Source organism: Mesoplodon bidens (genome assembly GCF_964165515.1).
Source record: "Mesoplodon bidens genome assembly, chromosome: 19".
Classification (NCBI taxonomy): domain Eukaryota; kingdom Metazoa; phylum Chordata; class Mammalia; order Artiodactyla; family Ziphiidae; genus Mesoplodon; species Mesoplodon bidens.
In genome coordinates, this window is record NC_138179.1 from 38,828,925 (window position 1) to 38,845,828 (window position 16,904).

Genomic DNA, 16,904 nt, shown 5'->3' on the forward strand with positions numbered 1-16,904 from the left:
CCTCTGATTCCAGAACCCACACTTAGCTGATCCTGGGATTCCTCTAGAGAGGATCTAGAGCAGTTCCTGACCAGGAGCTCACTTCCATCCTGTCCCCAAGCTCTGAGTTCCTGGCCCCCAGGCCTTTACTGCTCTGTCCAGACAGAAGCAGAGAAGCCCCCTGGCCACTTTGTGCTGAGATATACTTCCCCAAGTCGGATCAGCTCCCCTCAGAATGTGAAGGGCCTGGTGAGGGGCTTGGGGCCACTGTCCTGCAAGAAGCAGCCAGGGTACCCAAGCACCCAGACTATGGTCATAACTCCTGCCCCAGGGGTGTGTGCACAGGGCAGGGGCTGATCACAGGGACCTGAGCCCACCACGGAGGTGGAGGCTGCTCTCAACGGGGCTGTGGTAGACTGGAGTGTGGCAGCCACTCTGCCCTCATGCCAGGCCCAGGGCAAAAGGAGCATGGCCCTTGCCCTCAAGAAGCTCGCAGCCCAAGCCCCTTTCATCCCCACATTTTCGAGCACGACTGGAGTCTGGGAGGACCACCCTCCTCCCTGGTGCTCTGGCCCCTGTGCCTATGAGGTCTGGGTCACACGCCCCCTTCCTGAGAAGCCCCAAGAAAGTAGTGGGCAGAAGGTCTTCAGCATCAGAAAACCGCCAAAGCGGTACAACTGGGCTCCTTCTAGGGCCCGACGGTGCTGCCCCTGGTGCTCCCTGTCCACCTGGCTGATAAAATGCTTTCCAGCCAGAGGTGGCAGACTCAGCTCGGGACTGGGAAGCAGAGGGTACCAGGCTCGCCCGGCTTTTATTTTCATTTTGGCCGCGCCATGCGGGATCTTAGTCCCCCGACCAGGGATAGAACCCATGCCCCCTCCATTGGGAGCGTGGAGTCAACCACTGGACTGCCAGGGAAGTCGTCACCTGGCTTTTGGGAAAAGCAGACCAGAAGGTAGTGTCAAAGTGTTACCGAACCCAGGTCCGGCTGCTCGCCGCTCGAAAGCCAATTCTTGAGAGACAAGTGTTGGTAGGAAAGGAAAGGTTGCTTCAGAGGCTGGCAACCGGGGAGAGGGTGGAGTCCTGTCCTAGAACTCCCGATTGCTGTTTAGGGGACAGGGGCTTTTAAAAGGGAGTTTCAGGGTTATATAGGCGGAGGGAGGGAGCAGAACAGCATAGTCAGTTCTGACAGTCATCTTGAAACCAGTAATGTGGTGGTCTGATTAGTGTCATCTTTGTCGTTTTAAGTACGGTTAATCTTTAGTTCCAGGGTTTGTTCCCATTTCTTTGAGGCCAGTTCTCGGAATTGTGTGGAGTAGCTTAAGTCATGGCTTCCATTTGGTCATCATGTAGTCGTCTTCCTCCACCTGGTGGGGGCTTCAGTAGCTGCAAAACAGCTTACAGGATACGGCTCAGAATGTTATCTATAGCCCTTAAGGACGAACTAAAGGTCCTTGACTATGCTAAGGCCTAAACTATTATTATTTGGTCTCCTTTGTTTTCCTCTATTTCTGCATTTTTTCACTTCTCTGATTAAACTTATTCTTTGGCTAAAGTTTTTCCACAGACAAAAGGCAGGCTGAGGACATGGGGGGCAAGGACCCTAATAGGGTCCTGCTCCGTTTCAAAAGGACCCCCGTGGGGGACACAGGGAGCCGACACTTGCGTTCCTGGGGGCCCTTGGTGTGTGTGGGGGAACTGCACCCCTCCGTCAAGTGAAGGGGCATCTGGAGGTGCTTCTGCCCCGACAGCCCCCCATATAGGCGCGCCGGCACCTCTGAGCTCCTAAGGGCCCTAGAGGAGCCCCTCAACGCATCCGCAACCTTCCATGACCGCTTCCATCACGATGCGGATCGCCACCTGCCTGAGACAAGAGGCTTGAAGCGCCCGGAGTAAGCACCCGAAGCAAGCACCCGAAGCAAGCACCCGAAGCAAGCTCAGGGAGCTCAATGACAGCCCCGCCCCTCACCCTCCTCGGCCCGCCCCTTCCGCCCCTGGGGCGGGGCTAAGCGCGGCTTCCCCCGGAAGTCCGGAACTGAGCCGAAAATTAATCCCAGCTGGGCGCTGCTCCTCCCTCGGACGGCGCGCAACTGCGTCCTGGTCTCCTGCTCCCCAACTTGGATGTTCACTCCCAACTCTTACGAGGTCCTGAGTCCCCACCCCGTTTCCCCGGCCCAATTTCAGCTGCAAATTACTGCAGAACCTGAAGCCAGGAAAGGAACCTTACTGCAGAACCTGAAGCCAGGAAAGGAACCTATTTCCCGCTCCGGTCTGCCCCTCTCCGGACCCGGCGAGGCCCAGGTGAGGTTCTCGCCCGCTTTCCAGCCTCACCTTCCACACTCCCCTGCCCGTCCCCCGGGGTTCCTCCGCCGCCCGACCATGGCCCAGAAGCCGAAGGTAGACCCCCATGTCGGCCGGCTGGGATACCTGCAGGCGCTGGTCACGGAATTCCAGGCGACCGAGAGCCAAGGTGAGAGCGGCAGGGTGGGGAGCAGGGTACCAGGCAGGGGTCTGGCCGCGATCGCCGCCCCGGACCTGGCTCCAGTGCCGCTTTTCCACTGCAGACGCCAAGGAGCAAGTACTGGCCAACCTCGCCAACTTCGCCTATGACCCCAGTAACTACCAGTATCTGCGGCAGCTGCAGGTCCTGGATTTATTCCTCGATTCACTGTCGGAGGAGAATGAGACCCTGGTGGAGTTTGCTATTGGTAAGGATGGGGCCGCTCTCCTAGATGCCTGATGGGCTGTAATGAGATAATGAGTTAGAAGTGAGTTGTTGGGAAAGGAATCTCTTAGGCAGTCCCTCAGCTGCGAAGGCAGACTTTCGCGATGTCTGTTTAGCCTCCGCGGTTCACACATCGTCCAGGTCACGGCTCGCCTGAATCAGGTTTGGAACTCCCAGGGCCCCCTCTGCCTGTCTAGCTTCCCTCCCGCTTAGAGGTGAGATCAAAAATGAGGGAATGGATTGAAGCCCCATTGGAGGGAAAAAAGTTGAGTGCCCTTTTTAAACATCTTTGACTTAATGTTTTACCATCGGACTTCCCTGGCGGTCCAGTGGTTAAGACTCCGTGCTTCCACTACAGGGGGCACGGGTTCAATCCCTGGTTGGAGAACTAAGATCCCACATGCCTTGGGGCACAGCCAAAAAAAAGTTTTACCATCAAGAGAAGTAGCGGTGACTTGGAATGGCTTGTGACTCCTGTAGTTGTTATGGTCTAAGACCTACTGAATTATTCACTGGACAGATATTTATTGGGTGTATATTGTGCGAGCAAGGTATTGTTCTAGATGTTGGAGAGATGGTGAACAAGTTGGGAAAAGGGTCTTTGCCCTCAAGGAATTTACATTCTAGTAGGTGAGACAGATGGTTGACAAACAAGAAAGCTGAGGCTCTGAAAGAAATAAACAGGGTGATGAGAGAAAGCAGGGGAGGGAGGGGCTACTTCTGGTTTGGCCATTATGGGAAGGCACAGCGTGGGCAAAGACTCTAGAGCAGAGCTTCCCTGGTGGCGCAGTGGTTGAGAGTCCGCCTGCCGATGCAGTGGACATGGGTTCGTGCCCCGGTCCGGGAAGATCCCACATGCCACGGAGCGGCTGTGCCCGTGAGCCATGGCCGCTGAGCCTACGCATCCGGAGCCTGTGCTCCGCAACGGGAGAGGCTGCAACAGTGAGAGGCCCGCGTACCGAAAAAAAAAAAAAAAGGAAAGTCCCAGTGGTGCTTAGAAGCCTATTTTGTTACTCTTGCCGTTTTCTGTTAATGTCTATGGTGCTAAATGAGAAACACTGTCAGTGCTTATTCTGTGCTGGGCTTTGTAGCTTTGAATCTTTTGTCTCTGGTGGCAGGTCTGAGATGGTGATCTCCATGAGATCAGAGTCCCTTGCTTATCTTTGTTATGTCTTGAATGCTCAAGCCTTTTGGCCTGGGACGAGGATGGGGCCGGGGAATGTGCGCAGAGTCCTGGCCATGACTTCGTGCTGCAGCCCTGAGTGCGTTTGGTTCTGGAATAACTGCTGGGTTAGATTGCCCATGGCCATGGTTTGGCCGAACTAAAACCAATGTTGGTTTGTTGCCAAGGAATATAGGGAGTTTGGTAAGACTGGGGCTTTGGGGTCAGGCAGGCCTGGGTTCAAGTCCTCACTCCCCGACTTAACTCTGGGCATGTGATTTCCCTTCTCCCATCATTGGTCAGGTGGGGAAGGATCAGTACCTGCTTCACAGAGTTGTTGAGAGAATTAAATGAGATAAAGTGCTTGCAGCTGCAAGGTCCCCTAGGTATCCAGACCCCTTTGAGGATAAACAGTTCCCGAGTCTCCCAGAGAGGTGAGGTAGGATGGGGTAGTGTCTTATCACCCATCTGTTCCAGGGATTCGGTCCTTCTGGAAAAACATCATTGAATGATAGGAAAAGGTATGAAAGTTGATCTTTAGCCTCACAGTGGGTGTCCGGGCAGTAGTAGGAGGAAGTACCACGGGGAGACACCACGGAGGTCAGGCCAGAGCCACCCTCATTTGGGATGGGGGATAGGAAGTGGGTGAATTATCAGGAACCAGATAAAAAGCCAGGATCTCAGTAAATACTTGAATGAGCGAGAGAATTCAGAGCTCATGCCCCAAATAAAAACTCTGGCAGGCTTTGGTATTAATTTAGGAGTGTTGGACTGAAGCACCATTGGTTGATTCTCTGGTGTCTTATATGCTGTGTGTGCACACCTGCACCATTCTGGATGGTGTATGGAGATGTAAAGGAACCAGAAGATAATTCTGTGCTTCCATGAAAACTGGCTGAATCCTAGTATGTCACGGAATACTCGGCAGTTTTGTTACTACAACAGAATGCAAGTAGGTGGCCTCCCACGATTCAGGTTAAATCGCTTTCCTCTGTTCTATTTCCTGCAATACCTGTAGCTGCCACCAGATGGTGGTGGTGTACTGAAAAAGGCTGGTAGATGAATCCTGAGCCGCCTCTCTTTGGAAAATAGGATTTAGTAAAATTGAAGATAGGCATGCCGCGTGACCCAGCAGTTACAATCATAGGGTTAGGTACATGCACGTCCAGACGCATGCAAAAATGTCACCAGCAGTATTGTCTGTAACAGTCCTAAACTGGAAACGGTCAACAGTGGAATGAATTATCAATATTGTGGATATTCATACTGCTTAGCAAGGTAAATGAACAATCTACAGCTCCTTGCAATTATCTTAAAAACATAACGTTAAGCAAATGATGCTAGACACATAATAATATGTGCAGTGTGATTCCATTTCTATGAAGTCCAAAAAGAGGCAGAACTGAATTATAGTATTTAGGGGTGTGTGTGTAGTAAAAATTTTTTTATTAAAAATTTAAAAGGTCCTGCTTATTAATTTAAAATTATTTTATTGCATTGCTTACAAGTCAGGAAGAGGTTCACCTCTGAGAAGGGGAGAGAGCTGAAACAGGAAAGAACGTGCAGAGGCTTCTGGACTGATGACAGTGTTTCAGTCTTTGACCTCAGTGCTGGTTACGTGGGCACTTGCTTTCTCATCGTTAAATCCTACCTGTATGTGCCAGCCCTTTCTCTGTGTGTGGGTTGAAGATATGCCCTGTGCCAGCCTCCGAGGCTATAAACAAGTGCATACTGGGTTCATATCTACTGTGTGCCAGGGAGGGGTCTTACATTATTTAATTCTCTCTTCCCGTTTACTGATAAAGAAACCTAGGCTTAGAGAGATGGAGTTGCTTGCTCTGCTCATCGGAGTCCCCTGGGGCATTCCTGGGATTCTAGCTAGATCTGCCCACCACAGAGCCCTCGCTCCATCCTCCGTACTCTCGGGTTCCCCTGTACCTCCTTCTCTCACTGATCATTTAGTGTCCTGGGGTCACACATCTTTCTGCTTAAAAAGAAATTCCTCAGCCATCCACTTGTTACAGGAAAGAGGTGAATTCAAGGTCCTCACCCCACTGCTCCCTTCCACACCAGCTGGGAAGGCTGGCTCCAGGCCCCTCCGCCCTCCCTCCCCGACTGGCAGAGACCAATCCCCCTTCCTCTCAGTTCTAGGCACAAGCAGGGTGTGCGTGTGTGTTTTATTAATTTATGTGACTACATAATTGACTCACATGGTACAGAATTCCAAAGGGTAGGTAATAAACAGTAACTCGGTCTGTAGCCTTTTCTGGAGGCAACCACTGTTACTAGTTTCTTGTGTATCCTTCCAGAGATATTTTAGGGGTTGATAAACAAATACTTATATATTTGTTTGTATACTATGTATACCTTTTTGCGTATCCTACACATGTTGTAATATACTGTATCTATATTCTTTTTTTTTTTTTTTAACTTAGCACCATGTCTTGGCACACCTGCAGTATCAGCCCATAAAGAGCTGCCTGATTCTTTGTAAATGCTGCATGATGTCCACTGCATGAAGGGACTAACATTTAGCCGGCCCCTGAGGATGGCCATTTGGGTTGTTTCCATTTTGCTCTCATGAGCAGTGTGACAGTGGGTACCCTTATTTGTATGTCATTTCTTACTTGTGGGAGCGTACCTGTAGGATAAAATTTTAGAACTGAAATATAGGTCAGAAGTGTGAAAAGACATGATTTTTAAAAATTTAATTTGGTTTTTTTAACTTATACAAAACATATCTGTTTAAGTCAAAACTGTATTACCAGTATGGTCTCACTACCATTCCTATCCCTTCCACCCTGTTCCCCCCTCATATGGAGCCAGCAAATGTGAGCATATACATATATGTATATTTGTCTCCTACCTTCTTACATATAATAGTAGCTTTCTCTATATGCTGTTCTGTCCCTTGAATGTCTGTCCTGAAATTTCAGAGAGAACCATCTTCAAGATACTGAAATAAAACCCAAGAACAAATAGCCTCCAGTGAAGATTTTGACCTGGGATTGACCACGGCCAGCCCAGTACCCTGGGGCGGGCGGGTCCTCGGGCGGATCCTCAGATGTAACGGTCTTGAGCCACTGTCTCCAAGGACTTGCCCAGCCCTCTCAGGCACCAGGTGCTGGCTAAGCACTTGTCAGCATGACCTCATTTAATCCCCAGGACAATACTTAGACCCTCCTGTCCCTTCCAGCGCCAATGCCCTACTTGCTCTGTGACCTGAGATCCCCTACCTGCCCTCTCTGACCCGCCAGCTTTCTCATCCCAGACTGCACTAGGGTTTTCTCTTTTGTCTCTCCCGAGGGTTTCTGTGGCTCCCCACACCTAGAAGGGCCCTGCCTTTGCCTCTTGTTCTCTTTCTCTTTATCTTGCCAGGTTTGTCCAAAATATGTTCATCCGCCAGTCAGAACTTGTTCTCCTTTTTGTCTGGTAACCAGTTTTTAAATTGCAGCAGGATCAGCATACAGTGAAATGCACATAGCTTAAGTGTCAGTCTGATGAATATTTTTTTTTTTTTTTTTTTTTGGTTATGCGGGCCTCTCACTGTTGTGGCCTCTCCCCTTGCGGAGCACAGGCTCCGGATGAACAGGCTTAGCAGCCATGGCTCACAGGCCCAGCCGCTCCGCAGCATGTGGGATCTTCCCAGACCGGGGCACGAACCCGTGTCCCCTGCATCGGCAGGTGGACTCTCAACCACTGCGCCACCAGGGAAGCCCAAAGGGTTTCTTTTTTTTTTTTTTTTTTTTTGCGGTACACGGGTCTCTCACTGTTGTGGCCTCTCCCGCTGCAGAGCACAGGCTCTGGACACGCAGGCTCAGCAGCCATGGCTCACGGGCCCAGCCGCTCCACGGCATGTAGGATCTTCCAGGACCGGGGCACGAACCCATGTCCCCTGCATCGGCAGGCAGACTCTCAACCAGTGTGCCACCAGGGAAGCCCTGATGAATTTTTAAATTCATTAAGGTATATGTACATCAATATAACTAGCACTTAAATCAAGATACAGAATGTTTTCATCTCCCCAAAAAGGTCCCTCGTACCCTCGGCCAGTTAGTGTCTTCCACCCTGAGGTAACCATTATTCTAACCTCTATCCCCATGGATCAGTTTTGCCTGTTCTTGACCTTCATGTAAAAGGAATCATACAGGATATAGTATCTGGTTTCTTTCACTCAGCATAATGTTTCTGAGATTCATCCAAATTGTTACAGTATCATTAGTTCATGTCTTTATATGAATAGGCCGCAATTTGTTCATCCATTCACCCGCTGATGGAGATTTGAGCTGTTTCTAGTTTGGAACCTTTATGAATAAAGCTGTTGTGATAATTTTTGTACAAGTTTTCTTGTATACATAGGTACTCATTTCTCTCAGGTAGACTCCTTGTATACATATGTGCTCATTTTTCTCAGATAGATTTGGGTAGGAGTGGAATTGCTGAGTCGTAGGGTAGATGTATGTTTAACTGTGTTAGAAGCTGCCAAATAGCTTTCCACCGTAATCACGATGTTACACTCCTCACCACCAGCATATGAGAGTTCCAGTGGCACTCCCTCCCCGCCAACACTTAGGATCATCAGTCTTTTTTTGTTTTAGCCATTATGATAGGTGTGTAGTGGCCTCTTATTGTGGTTTTAATTTTCATTTCTCTGATAAGGAATGTTGAGCACATTTTCATATATTGACCCTTTTGTGCAGAGTTTATCGAAGTCTTTTGCTCATTTTTTAAATTGTGTTGTTCATCTTTTACTGATATGTAGGAATTCTTTATATATTCTGGATATGAGTCCTCTGTCAGAATCTATGAATATTTTCTTCTTTTGCTTTTTTACTTTTTCTTTTTTTCTACTTTGGTATGAAGAAAAGAAGTGAAGGTGGTGAGGGGAGGGCCTCTTGGGGAGAGGGACTGATTAGGGTGGTCATGGAAGGCTCTTAGAAGAGGTGACATCATTTATTTATTGATTGATTGATTGATTGCTGCATTGGGTCTTCGTTGCTGTGCGTGGGCTTTCTCTAGTTGTGGTGAGCGGGGACTACTCTTCGTTGCAGCACGCGGGCTTCTCATTGCAGTGGCTTCTCTTGTTGCAGAGCATGGCCTCTAGGCACGCGGCTTCAGTAGTTGTGGCACGCAGGCTCAGTAGTTGTGCCACAGCATTTCTACTTGTCCCTGCTCCTGGCTGAGCCTGGCATCTGCCCATGGTAGGATTAGTTGTCCTTGTGGTTTCTGAAGGGACACCCTTTCCCATGGGAGTAGCAAAGGGCTCCCCATCTTCTGGGACTTTGGTCAAGTTACTCAACAGCCTCAGCTTCTTTCCCTTAAATGGGGGTGGTGGTAACTCTTCGTGGGGTTCAGTCATGTTCCCAGTATGTGTCCAGCGAGAATCCTCAGTTGCAGGCTCCAGAAATACAGAGGTAAATCACTACCCTGTGGTGCCCAGTGATGGGGGGACAGCAAGTAAAGAAGGTAGTCAGCAGGATGACCCCAGGTTGTGCTAAGGGCTCCACTGGGGTGAATGGGTGCTGAGGTAGACACTGGGAGGGACCTCGCCATCGGTGCCTGGAGTCTGCCTCCTGCTGCCCACCTTCCTCGGTTCAGGAGCACCACTCAGCCTCTTCCGTCCCTCAGAACTGCAGATGTCCAAGGTGCGCAGGGTCCCAGGGAGCTATTCCATCCAGCCTCCTGACCCTCTGCAGTGCAACCCTTTTCCCCTGCTCACTGCTTTAAAATCCTTCCAGCAAATATTTGCGGAGCGCCCCCTGTGGCAGAAACCCAGGAAGTCTTGGGAATAAGACAGCCTAGGTCTTTTTTTTCTTTTTTTAAAAAAATTAATTAATTAATTTGGCTGCGGCGGGTCTTAGTTGCGGCACGGGGGCTCTTCGTTTTTGCGTGCGGGATCTTTAGTTACGGTGTGCGGGCTCTTAGTTGCAGCATGTGGGATCTAGTTCCCTGACCAGGCATCAAACCCAGGCCCCCTGCATTGGGAACGTGGAGTCTTAACCACTGGACCACCAGGGAAATCCCAAGACAGCCTAGGTCTTGACCTCATGGCACAGTACCTTCTAGTGGGGCTCAGCGGTCAGTGAGCAAGAAAATTCCACGAAGATTTCTCAAAGTTCTAAGCATATGAAGAAAATGAGACAGGGTGATGAGGGAAGTGCCTGGATGTGGCAGGGAGTGGCTAATGGGGTACTCCAGGGAAACCACACTGGCCAGGGAGCAGTGACGTGCTGGTTACTAGCAAGAGGGTGGCACCATGCAAGGATCCCAGAAGGGAGTTTGGATTTTATTCCAAATGCAGTGGGAAGTCCTTGGAGGCTGAATGGGTAAAATGTCTCCCTACCCAGGTACTGCTAGGGAAGGGGTGGCTCTACCTACCTGGAGTTGGCGGAGATCCTTGCCAGGCCTGCCCCACTTCCCTGCACCTGTCCCCTCTTGCTGGGAAAGAGGTCCTAGTTGGGTTTTGCCGGTCGGTGGGGGAAGGTGCCCTCTTTGCTTGTTTCTAGAGATGCCTGGGAAGTGGGTGAGCTGTAACTCACTCCTGATTGGACACTCAGGACTGGTCGGCCATGTTATGCAAATGAGCTAGAAGTTCATTCTCTACTTGGAGTAGGAACCTAAGGGTGAGGGTGCCCTGATGGCAGGAAGCTCACTCAGGACCCACGAAAGTCAGCTTCCCACATCGAGTGCTTCAGGCCTGACGGGAGAGAATGAGGGGTCCGGGCATCCTACCTGAGCAGTGGTTCTTAGATCCAGGACCACGGGTCTCTCACTCTGTCCTTTTCTTTTGTCCCCCAGATTCCTACTAATAGTGATGAGGGAATGATGCTGAAATGCTTTAAACTCTCAATTATGCTGTTTCCATAAAGTGGTGGACTGCACAGCTATTAAATGATGCCATGATTGTAGATTTATTGGCATGGAGAGATGTTCACAGGACATGGTTAAATGAAAACAGCTGGCTTACAGAATAAGAGTATCACATTGTTATTAAATATTTATATGTAGTCACATATTTAAAAATTGTGGGATGAAAAACATGTTAAATGGGTGGTAGGATTAAGATGGTTTATATTTTGACTTCTAATATTTTTGACAGCTTTATCGAGGTATAATTGACACATAAGTTTTACATACTTAAAGAGTACAACTTGATAAGTTTTGACATATGTATATACCTCTGAAACCATCACCTTACCTATATTTCTTTTTTTTTTTACATCTTTATTGGAGTATAATTGCTTTACATTGGTGTGCTAGTTTCTGCTTTATAACAAAGTGAATCAGTTATACGTATACATATGTTCCCATATCTCTTCCCTCTTGCGTCTCCCTCCCTCCCACCCTCCCTATCCCACCCCTTACCTATATTTCTTAATTCTTCTAAAGTGATGATACACTGTGGGTTTTGTTTATGTTTTCTACTTAAAAAAATAAAAAAGGAAAGCCTATCAGTCATTGAGCTGGCTGAACCAAGAGGGAAAGGGATCAGTGCCCACTTCCAGAAGGCTGGGCAGCGGAGGTCAGGCAGGCCTTTCTGGAATCTTGAAAGGGAGGGCTGGAGATCAGAATAGACTTCAGATCCCTTGTCCCTGGGCCACCTTCTCAGGCCTGGACCTTCCCTGGGACTCAGTGGGCAGAGGAAAGATGGAAGGAGGCCCAGGGCTAAGGCATCCAGACTCACCTTGCTCTTCCTCAGGAGGCCTCTGCAACCTGTGCTCAGACAGGGCCAACAAGGAGCACATCCTGCAGACTGGGGGCGTCCCACTCATCATCAACTGCCTGTCCAGTCCCAACGAGGAGACCGTGCTGTCTGCCGTCACCACGATCATGTACCTGAGCTCGCCGGGCTCCAGCTCCCACCCTGAGCTGACTGCCATCCCCGTGATCCAGTGCATGCTGCGCTTCTCCCTCTCAGCCAACGCGAGGCTCCGGAACCTGGCCCAGATCTTCCTGGAAGACTTCTGTTCCCCCAGCCAGGTGGCCGAAGCCCGCAGCTGGCGGGCTCACTCTGCTCTGGGGATCCCACTGCCAAGGACTGAGGCCCCACAGCAGCCCTGATCCAAGGAGCCCTCAGGCCGCAGCACCGGCACTGCCAGAGACAAGACCAAAATCCCGGTGGGGACTCAGGAAGTGGGAGCAGCGAAGCTCCCACTGTGCACATTCTCCCCAAATGGTGCTTTGTCAGCCACTTTAAAGGCGAGTTTTCTGTGTGACAGATGTTTACACTGTGATGAAAGGCACCAGGAGATGAGTGAGGAAGCCAGACTTTGAGACACGTGAAGGAAATCGAAGGGTGCCGTTTTGACACGCTGCCGCTCTCAACCAGCTAGAGGCGAAGGTCCTGCCTCCTGGCCTACCCCGCCACCAAGCTGTCACCCTCGTGTGAGAAGCAACAGGTCCCTAGACCCAGAGGCTCTACAGATGGTGTTTCTCCTGAGGAAGAGCTGGGCCTGGGGCTTAGGAGAATTGCCTGAGCTTGAGGAAATAGGCATCATCCCTTAACAGAAGTGTCGGGAGTAATTCTGAGAAATAGAAATGAGAAGCCTTGTTGTTAAAAGTATTTCGGGGCCCTGGGAAGCTGGGTAAGTGTTGTGTCCACTGCTGTGGAGGCTGGGTACCTGTCCTGCAAGCTCTCCAGGCTGGGTGTTGGGCATGGTGGATGCTGGCCTGGAGAACTCTGTGGCCCAGGATTAACTGTTTATCCACACAGGCCTATCAGCCAGGCACCACGTTAGGGCTTCAAAGATGAAGACGTGGTCCCTGATCTTGAGTGTCGCAGCCCAGTGACTGTTAACATGGCCATCAGGCATTAAGACGGAGGCCATGAGGGTAATGACACATTAGAATACAGGCACAAACTCTTCGAGCTGTTGTCTTTTCCCTTCACCACCCCATGGTACCTGCCTGGAAGCCCTGGCCTGCCTTCTCTGCCATCAGGGTTAGTGAGGGGGGGCAGTCCCTGTCCCTGGAAATCTGTCTCAGGCTGGCTTCAGGGATACAAGAGAGGTGCTCAAGGGAGATGGGACCAGATACTGACAGCAAGCGAATGGCTCAGAGTCTAGTGTCAGCTGCTCAGCACAGGGGAAGGGGTGTGGGCCCCCTTGGAAAGGTGGGGTTCAGGAGCAGTGGAAGGTCCTGGCCTCCCTTAAGGATGACCCCTTTTTTTTTTCTTTTTTAAATTTTTATTTATTTTTGGCTGCGTTGGGTCTTTGTTGCTGCGCATGGGCTTTCTCTGGTTGCAGTGAGCAGGGGCTACTCTTCATTGGGGTGCACAGGCTTCTCATTGCAGTGGCTTCTCTTGTTGCAGAGCACAGGCTCTAGGGCGCGCAGGCTTCAGTAGTTGTGGCATGTGGGCTCAGTAGTTGTGGCTTGCAGGCTCAGTAGTTGTGGCTCGCGGGCTCTAGAGCACAGGCTCAGTAGTTGTGGTGCAGTTGCTCCGTGGCATGTGGGATCTTCCCGGACCAGGGATCAAACCCATGTCCCCTGCACTGGCAGGCAGATTCTTAACCACTGTGCCACCAGGGAAGCCCAAGGATGGCCTCTTACATGGCCAAGGAAAGGCAGATTCGAGAGGAATGGTTTCCAGGTGGATGTAGAGGTGGGCAGACCATGGAACTAATGGACTAAGGAGACGAGAGGGAGGGAGGCGAAGGCCTCCTCGTTGGCCCCTGTCCCAGCTGCCCCTGTGGGGCGCCTGTCCCTTCGCTTCCCCCAAATAAAAGGCCTTAAGAGAGCAGTGAGCCAAAGTGTTTTATTAAAACGGTTCCTGGTTTTCCCACCATGTTTCCAGGCCAGCTCTGCCAGGAGGGTTCAGGTGGCTGGCACAGTGCTGAGGGGCCCTGTCGCTCAGTTCTGCCCGGGTTCCCTGCTGGTCTGCCTTCCCTTCCTTCAGCTACTGTCCACGGCCATGGCCCCTCGCCTTATTGCTGGGGCAGCCCCAGGCCGGTTCGGTCCCGCTGCAGGGCTCCCCGCTTGCTGTCTATAATCTCCTTCCAGTTGTCCCTCCAGGAGAGCAGCCGTCTCTGGGGGGGGGGCAGGGTCAGGTGCTGGTTGTGGCAGCAGGTGAACAAGATGTGCTCCCAGCTTGGGGTCTCCTCTTGGCCTGGGACGGGACACGGGAGGAAGGCAGGGAATCACTCTGTAATCTGGTTATTTTTACTCCCTCTCCCTAATCCCAGCAGGCTAGATGCCTGGAGGTTGCTAGGGAAAAGGGCTCCCACCTTGAATGGTGTCCTTGTCATCAATGAGCAGGTCCCCCAAGACCACCGTCTTGTCCCTCGTCAAGATAATGCGCTCCACAAACTGGGGCCCCAGGTGCTTCTCCACCCAGCGGTACTGCGAGGTGGGCATAGGTGGGTCAGTAGGGCCTGATGGGCCCTTGAATTCAGGGCCAGTGAGCAAGTAGGTGTGAGGGAGGGTCTACAGCAGCTCATGAGAGATATGGCTCCCCTCCACCCCACCCCCCCCACCGCCCGACTGTCTCTGTTTCTGCCACTTTAAAAGATCAGGACTTAGGAGCCTAAGTCTGCGGGTGAAGTGCTGGGGCAGCCGCACCTTCTCAGGCACACAGTGGTCATACTTCTTCAGAGGGCTGGTGCAGATGAAGACCTCGGTGCTGCAGGGAGGCGGGGGCGGGGGGAGGCGCGGTTAGACAGGGTGGTGCCAGCCCCTGCTCCTCACCCCCCTCCCTCCCCGCCCTTCCTCACTCCTGCATGTCATTCATCTCCCGCATTGCTTCCAAGGCTCCAGGGATGGGCTCCAAGTCTAGGAAAAAGCCTGGGGCTTCATACACACTGGCCACTTTGTCCTGAAAGATACAGTGTTCCTGTCCTGGCTCTGATCCCAGCAGACCTCTCCAGCCCCAGCGAGGACTCTCAAAGTGAAGTTCCTGGGGGACTTCGGTCCCCAAATCAGAGTCTCAGGTAGAGGACTTTGTTCAGGGGTAAGTACTCCCCCAGGCTGTCTAGTGCCGAGGTGAACTGTGGGTTCTGAAGTGAGAGCTTTGTTAATTTTAAACAGGAAGGTGTCACTGGACATGGAGCAGAGACAGTCCTGACCCAAGGGGAGATCTCCCCGCTCCCAGGTGTCCTGTGGGGTCGGGGCTCCCCGCTCCAGGGCGGCCCCGCACCGCCCCCCGCCCCAACACACACTCCCTACCGCCAGGTCAGGGCGCAGGGCTCGGTACTGCTCGCAGGCGAGGAAGCCGCGGCGCTCCTGCAGCGGCACGTGCGGCTCCCCGGGGAAGCTTCGGCGGAAGCCCCGCAGGAGGCCGGCCTCGAAATCGGCCAGAACGCCGTCCATGTCCACCAGCACCCGCACTGGCCGCCCGCGCCGCGCAGCCATCCGCATCGCCATCGCTTCGAGGCAGGGGGCCCGGCGGCGGAAACGTGGCCCCGGGAGACGCCGCGCGGAGCTGGGCGAGGGGACTGCAGCTTCCGGAGCCGTGGGGTGGGCGGGCCCGACCGCGGCTGATTTGCATGGGCGCCGGGGTGCCCCGCCCCGCGGAACTGCGAGGCCTTCCCCCGTTTCGGGGGGGCCGGCGTGGCGATGGCTTGGGCTGCTCTTCTGGTCTGAGGAGGCACCTACGTGCACATCAGCAGCCTTCCACGCTGTAGCAGACGTCCTCGCTCACCGCGAATGTTACTCGGGACAGAACTTCCAGGGGCCCGACAGGAGGGACTATCCTAAATGCTGGGAAGCGTCGTCTAACAAGGAGTCAAGCCTCCTTAAACCTGAGACTCCATACCTGCTCACCCTGCTGTGGGGACCCGGAGCAGCGCTTCCGTCCCGTCAAGGCAGCACCAACCCAAGGCCCGAATCACGGGGACTCCCAGGAACCGTCTGAAGTGAATGAATCTGCTGCAGACAACTGGTTCGTGTGAGCAGAGCTCCTCAAAGACGAATTCATAAACTAGAGTTGGCTTGAAACATGGGAGCATCTGCTTTAAACATCCAGTTCCACCTGGAAGAGGCGATTTTTCCACCAGGCTCAGGTAATCGGGGCTATCCTTTTTGTGGAACTGACAAGTCTCTACAATCGACAGTTCCATCCTCCTCTAGAAAATGCTTAGCATTGCTAAGTTTTGTTGACTCTCCTTTTTGTAGATTTCACGCAATTTCCTGACTACATGTAAATATATTTACCTACAAACTAGATTCAGATTTGAGTGAGTGACCCATCTTCCTGTAGTTCCCCCCCTCAGCACCCCAATACGTCTAAACCCAATGGAACAGAAACATTAGGAAGGGGAGCCTGGCGATCTAATTTTAAAATGCTAAAGAGGTAGAACGGACATCAGCAATAAACACCAAGCCACTTAAAACACATAACTGTGTAAAAAGTCCACACTGTCAACAAAATGCTGATTCTTCTGCCATCATCATCATTTTAAGATCATTCAACTTCATCTTCTAAACCCTAAGCTTTCTAAGTGGAAAATTCAACACTCTTAGCAAACATGTTTACATAGAATTTTCTAAAATCTGTAATAGTACCAAAATGACTGGCAGAACACCTTTAGGCTAGGCACTTAGCTTCACAGAATAAACAACTAAAGCCAAGTTACAAGTTGTGACACAAATCAGGGACCTCTCTTGCCCAGGAGCTCCACCATTACTGAGAGAGAAGGGTGCAGGTTCCCTATCTCTGGTCATGACAAACCGTAACTCAGGTGGTTGGTAGGGCTCACCTGTTCTGGTGAACCTGGAAGGACTGCGTAGCACAGCTGTCGATTCTCCATTTTGCAAATACTTTACACAGTAAGGGAGAAACACTTAACACCTCCACAACCTATGGTCACCCTTATTGTTCCCAAAGAGATGCCCAGTAAGTCAGAATAGCTGGTGGTTACACACTAGGTTTGAGTCATTTCAGTCATGGGAAGGTTTTTAGAGGTGACCTCATTCAAAAGTCTTACTTTTAAGTTAGGAAACTGAGCTCCCAAATGACAAGCCCAAGGAACATAGCTGGTCGGTAGCACAGCTAGACCTAAAAAGCCGATTTACAGGGCCCAAGTTGGACATTTAATATAGCAT

The 16,904-nt window shown here is 51.4% G+C and overlaps 2 protein-coding genes across 5 annotated transcripts; one reads left to right on the top strand and one right to left on the bottom strand.

Moving 5' to 3' along the window:
* The first annotated feature begins 1,927 nt into the window (after positions 1-1,927).
* Positions 1,928-13,516, top strand: ARMC7 (armadillo repeat containing 7). 3 transcript variants are annotated; one of them, XM_081220363.1, is made up of 3 exons: positions 1,928-2,449; positions 2,544-2,687; positions 11,566-13,516. In XM_081220363.1, the coding sequence occupies exons 1-3, from the start codon at positions 2,101-2,103 to the stop codon at positions 11,925-11,927; spliced, it is 855 nt and encodes a 284-aa protein (XP_081076489.1). In that variant the 5' UTR covers positions 1,928-2,100; the 3' UTR covers positions 11,928-13,516. The 3 variants fall into 3 exon arrangements, with proteins under 3 accessions (XP_081076489.1, XP_081076491.1, XP_081076490.1); XM_081220365.1 differs by having other exon boundaries at positions 2,544-2,623; positions 11,566-11,815; XM_081220364.1 differs by lacking the exon at positions 11,566-13,516 and adding an exon at positions 10,665-11,069.
* A 90-nt stretch (positions 13,517-13,606) lies between these two features.
* NT5C (5', 3'-nucleotidase, cytosolic) lies at positions 13,607-15,546 on the bottom strand. Of its 2 annotated transcripts, none has more exons than XM_081220367.1 (5): positions 15,027-15,546; positions 14,576-14,676; positions 14,424-14,484; positions 14,090-14,204; positions 13,607-14,014 (listed from the first exon to the last, which is right to left on the bottom strand). In XM_081220367.1, the coding sequence occupies exons 1-5, from the start codon at positions 15,222-15,224 to the stop codon at positions 13,758-13,760; spliced, it is 732 nt and encodes a 243-aa protein (XP_081076493.1). In that variant the 5' UTR covers positions 15,225-15,546; the 3' UTR covers positions 13,607-13,757. The 2 variants fall into 2 exon arrangements, with proteins under 2 accessions (XP_081076493.1, XP_081076492.1); XM_081220366.1 differs by having other exon boundaries at positions 13,607-13,971; positions 15,027-15,350.
* Between the last annotated feature and the right edge of the window lie 1,358 nt (positions 15,547-16,904).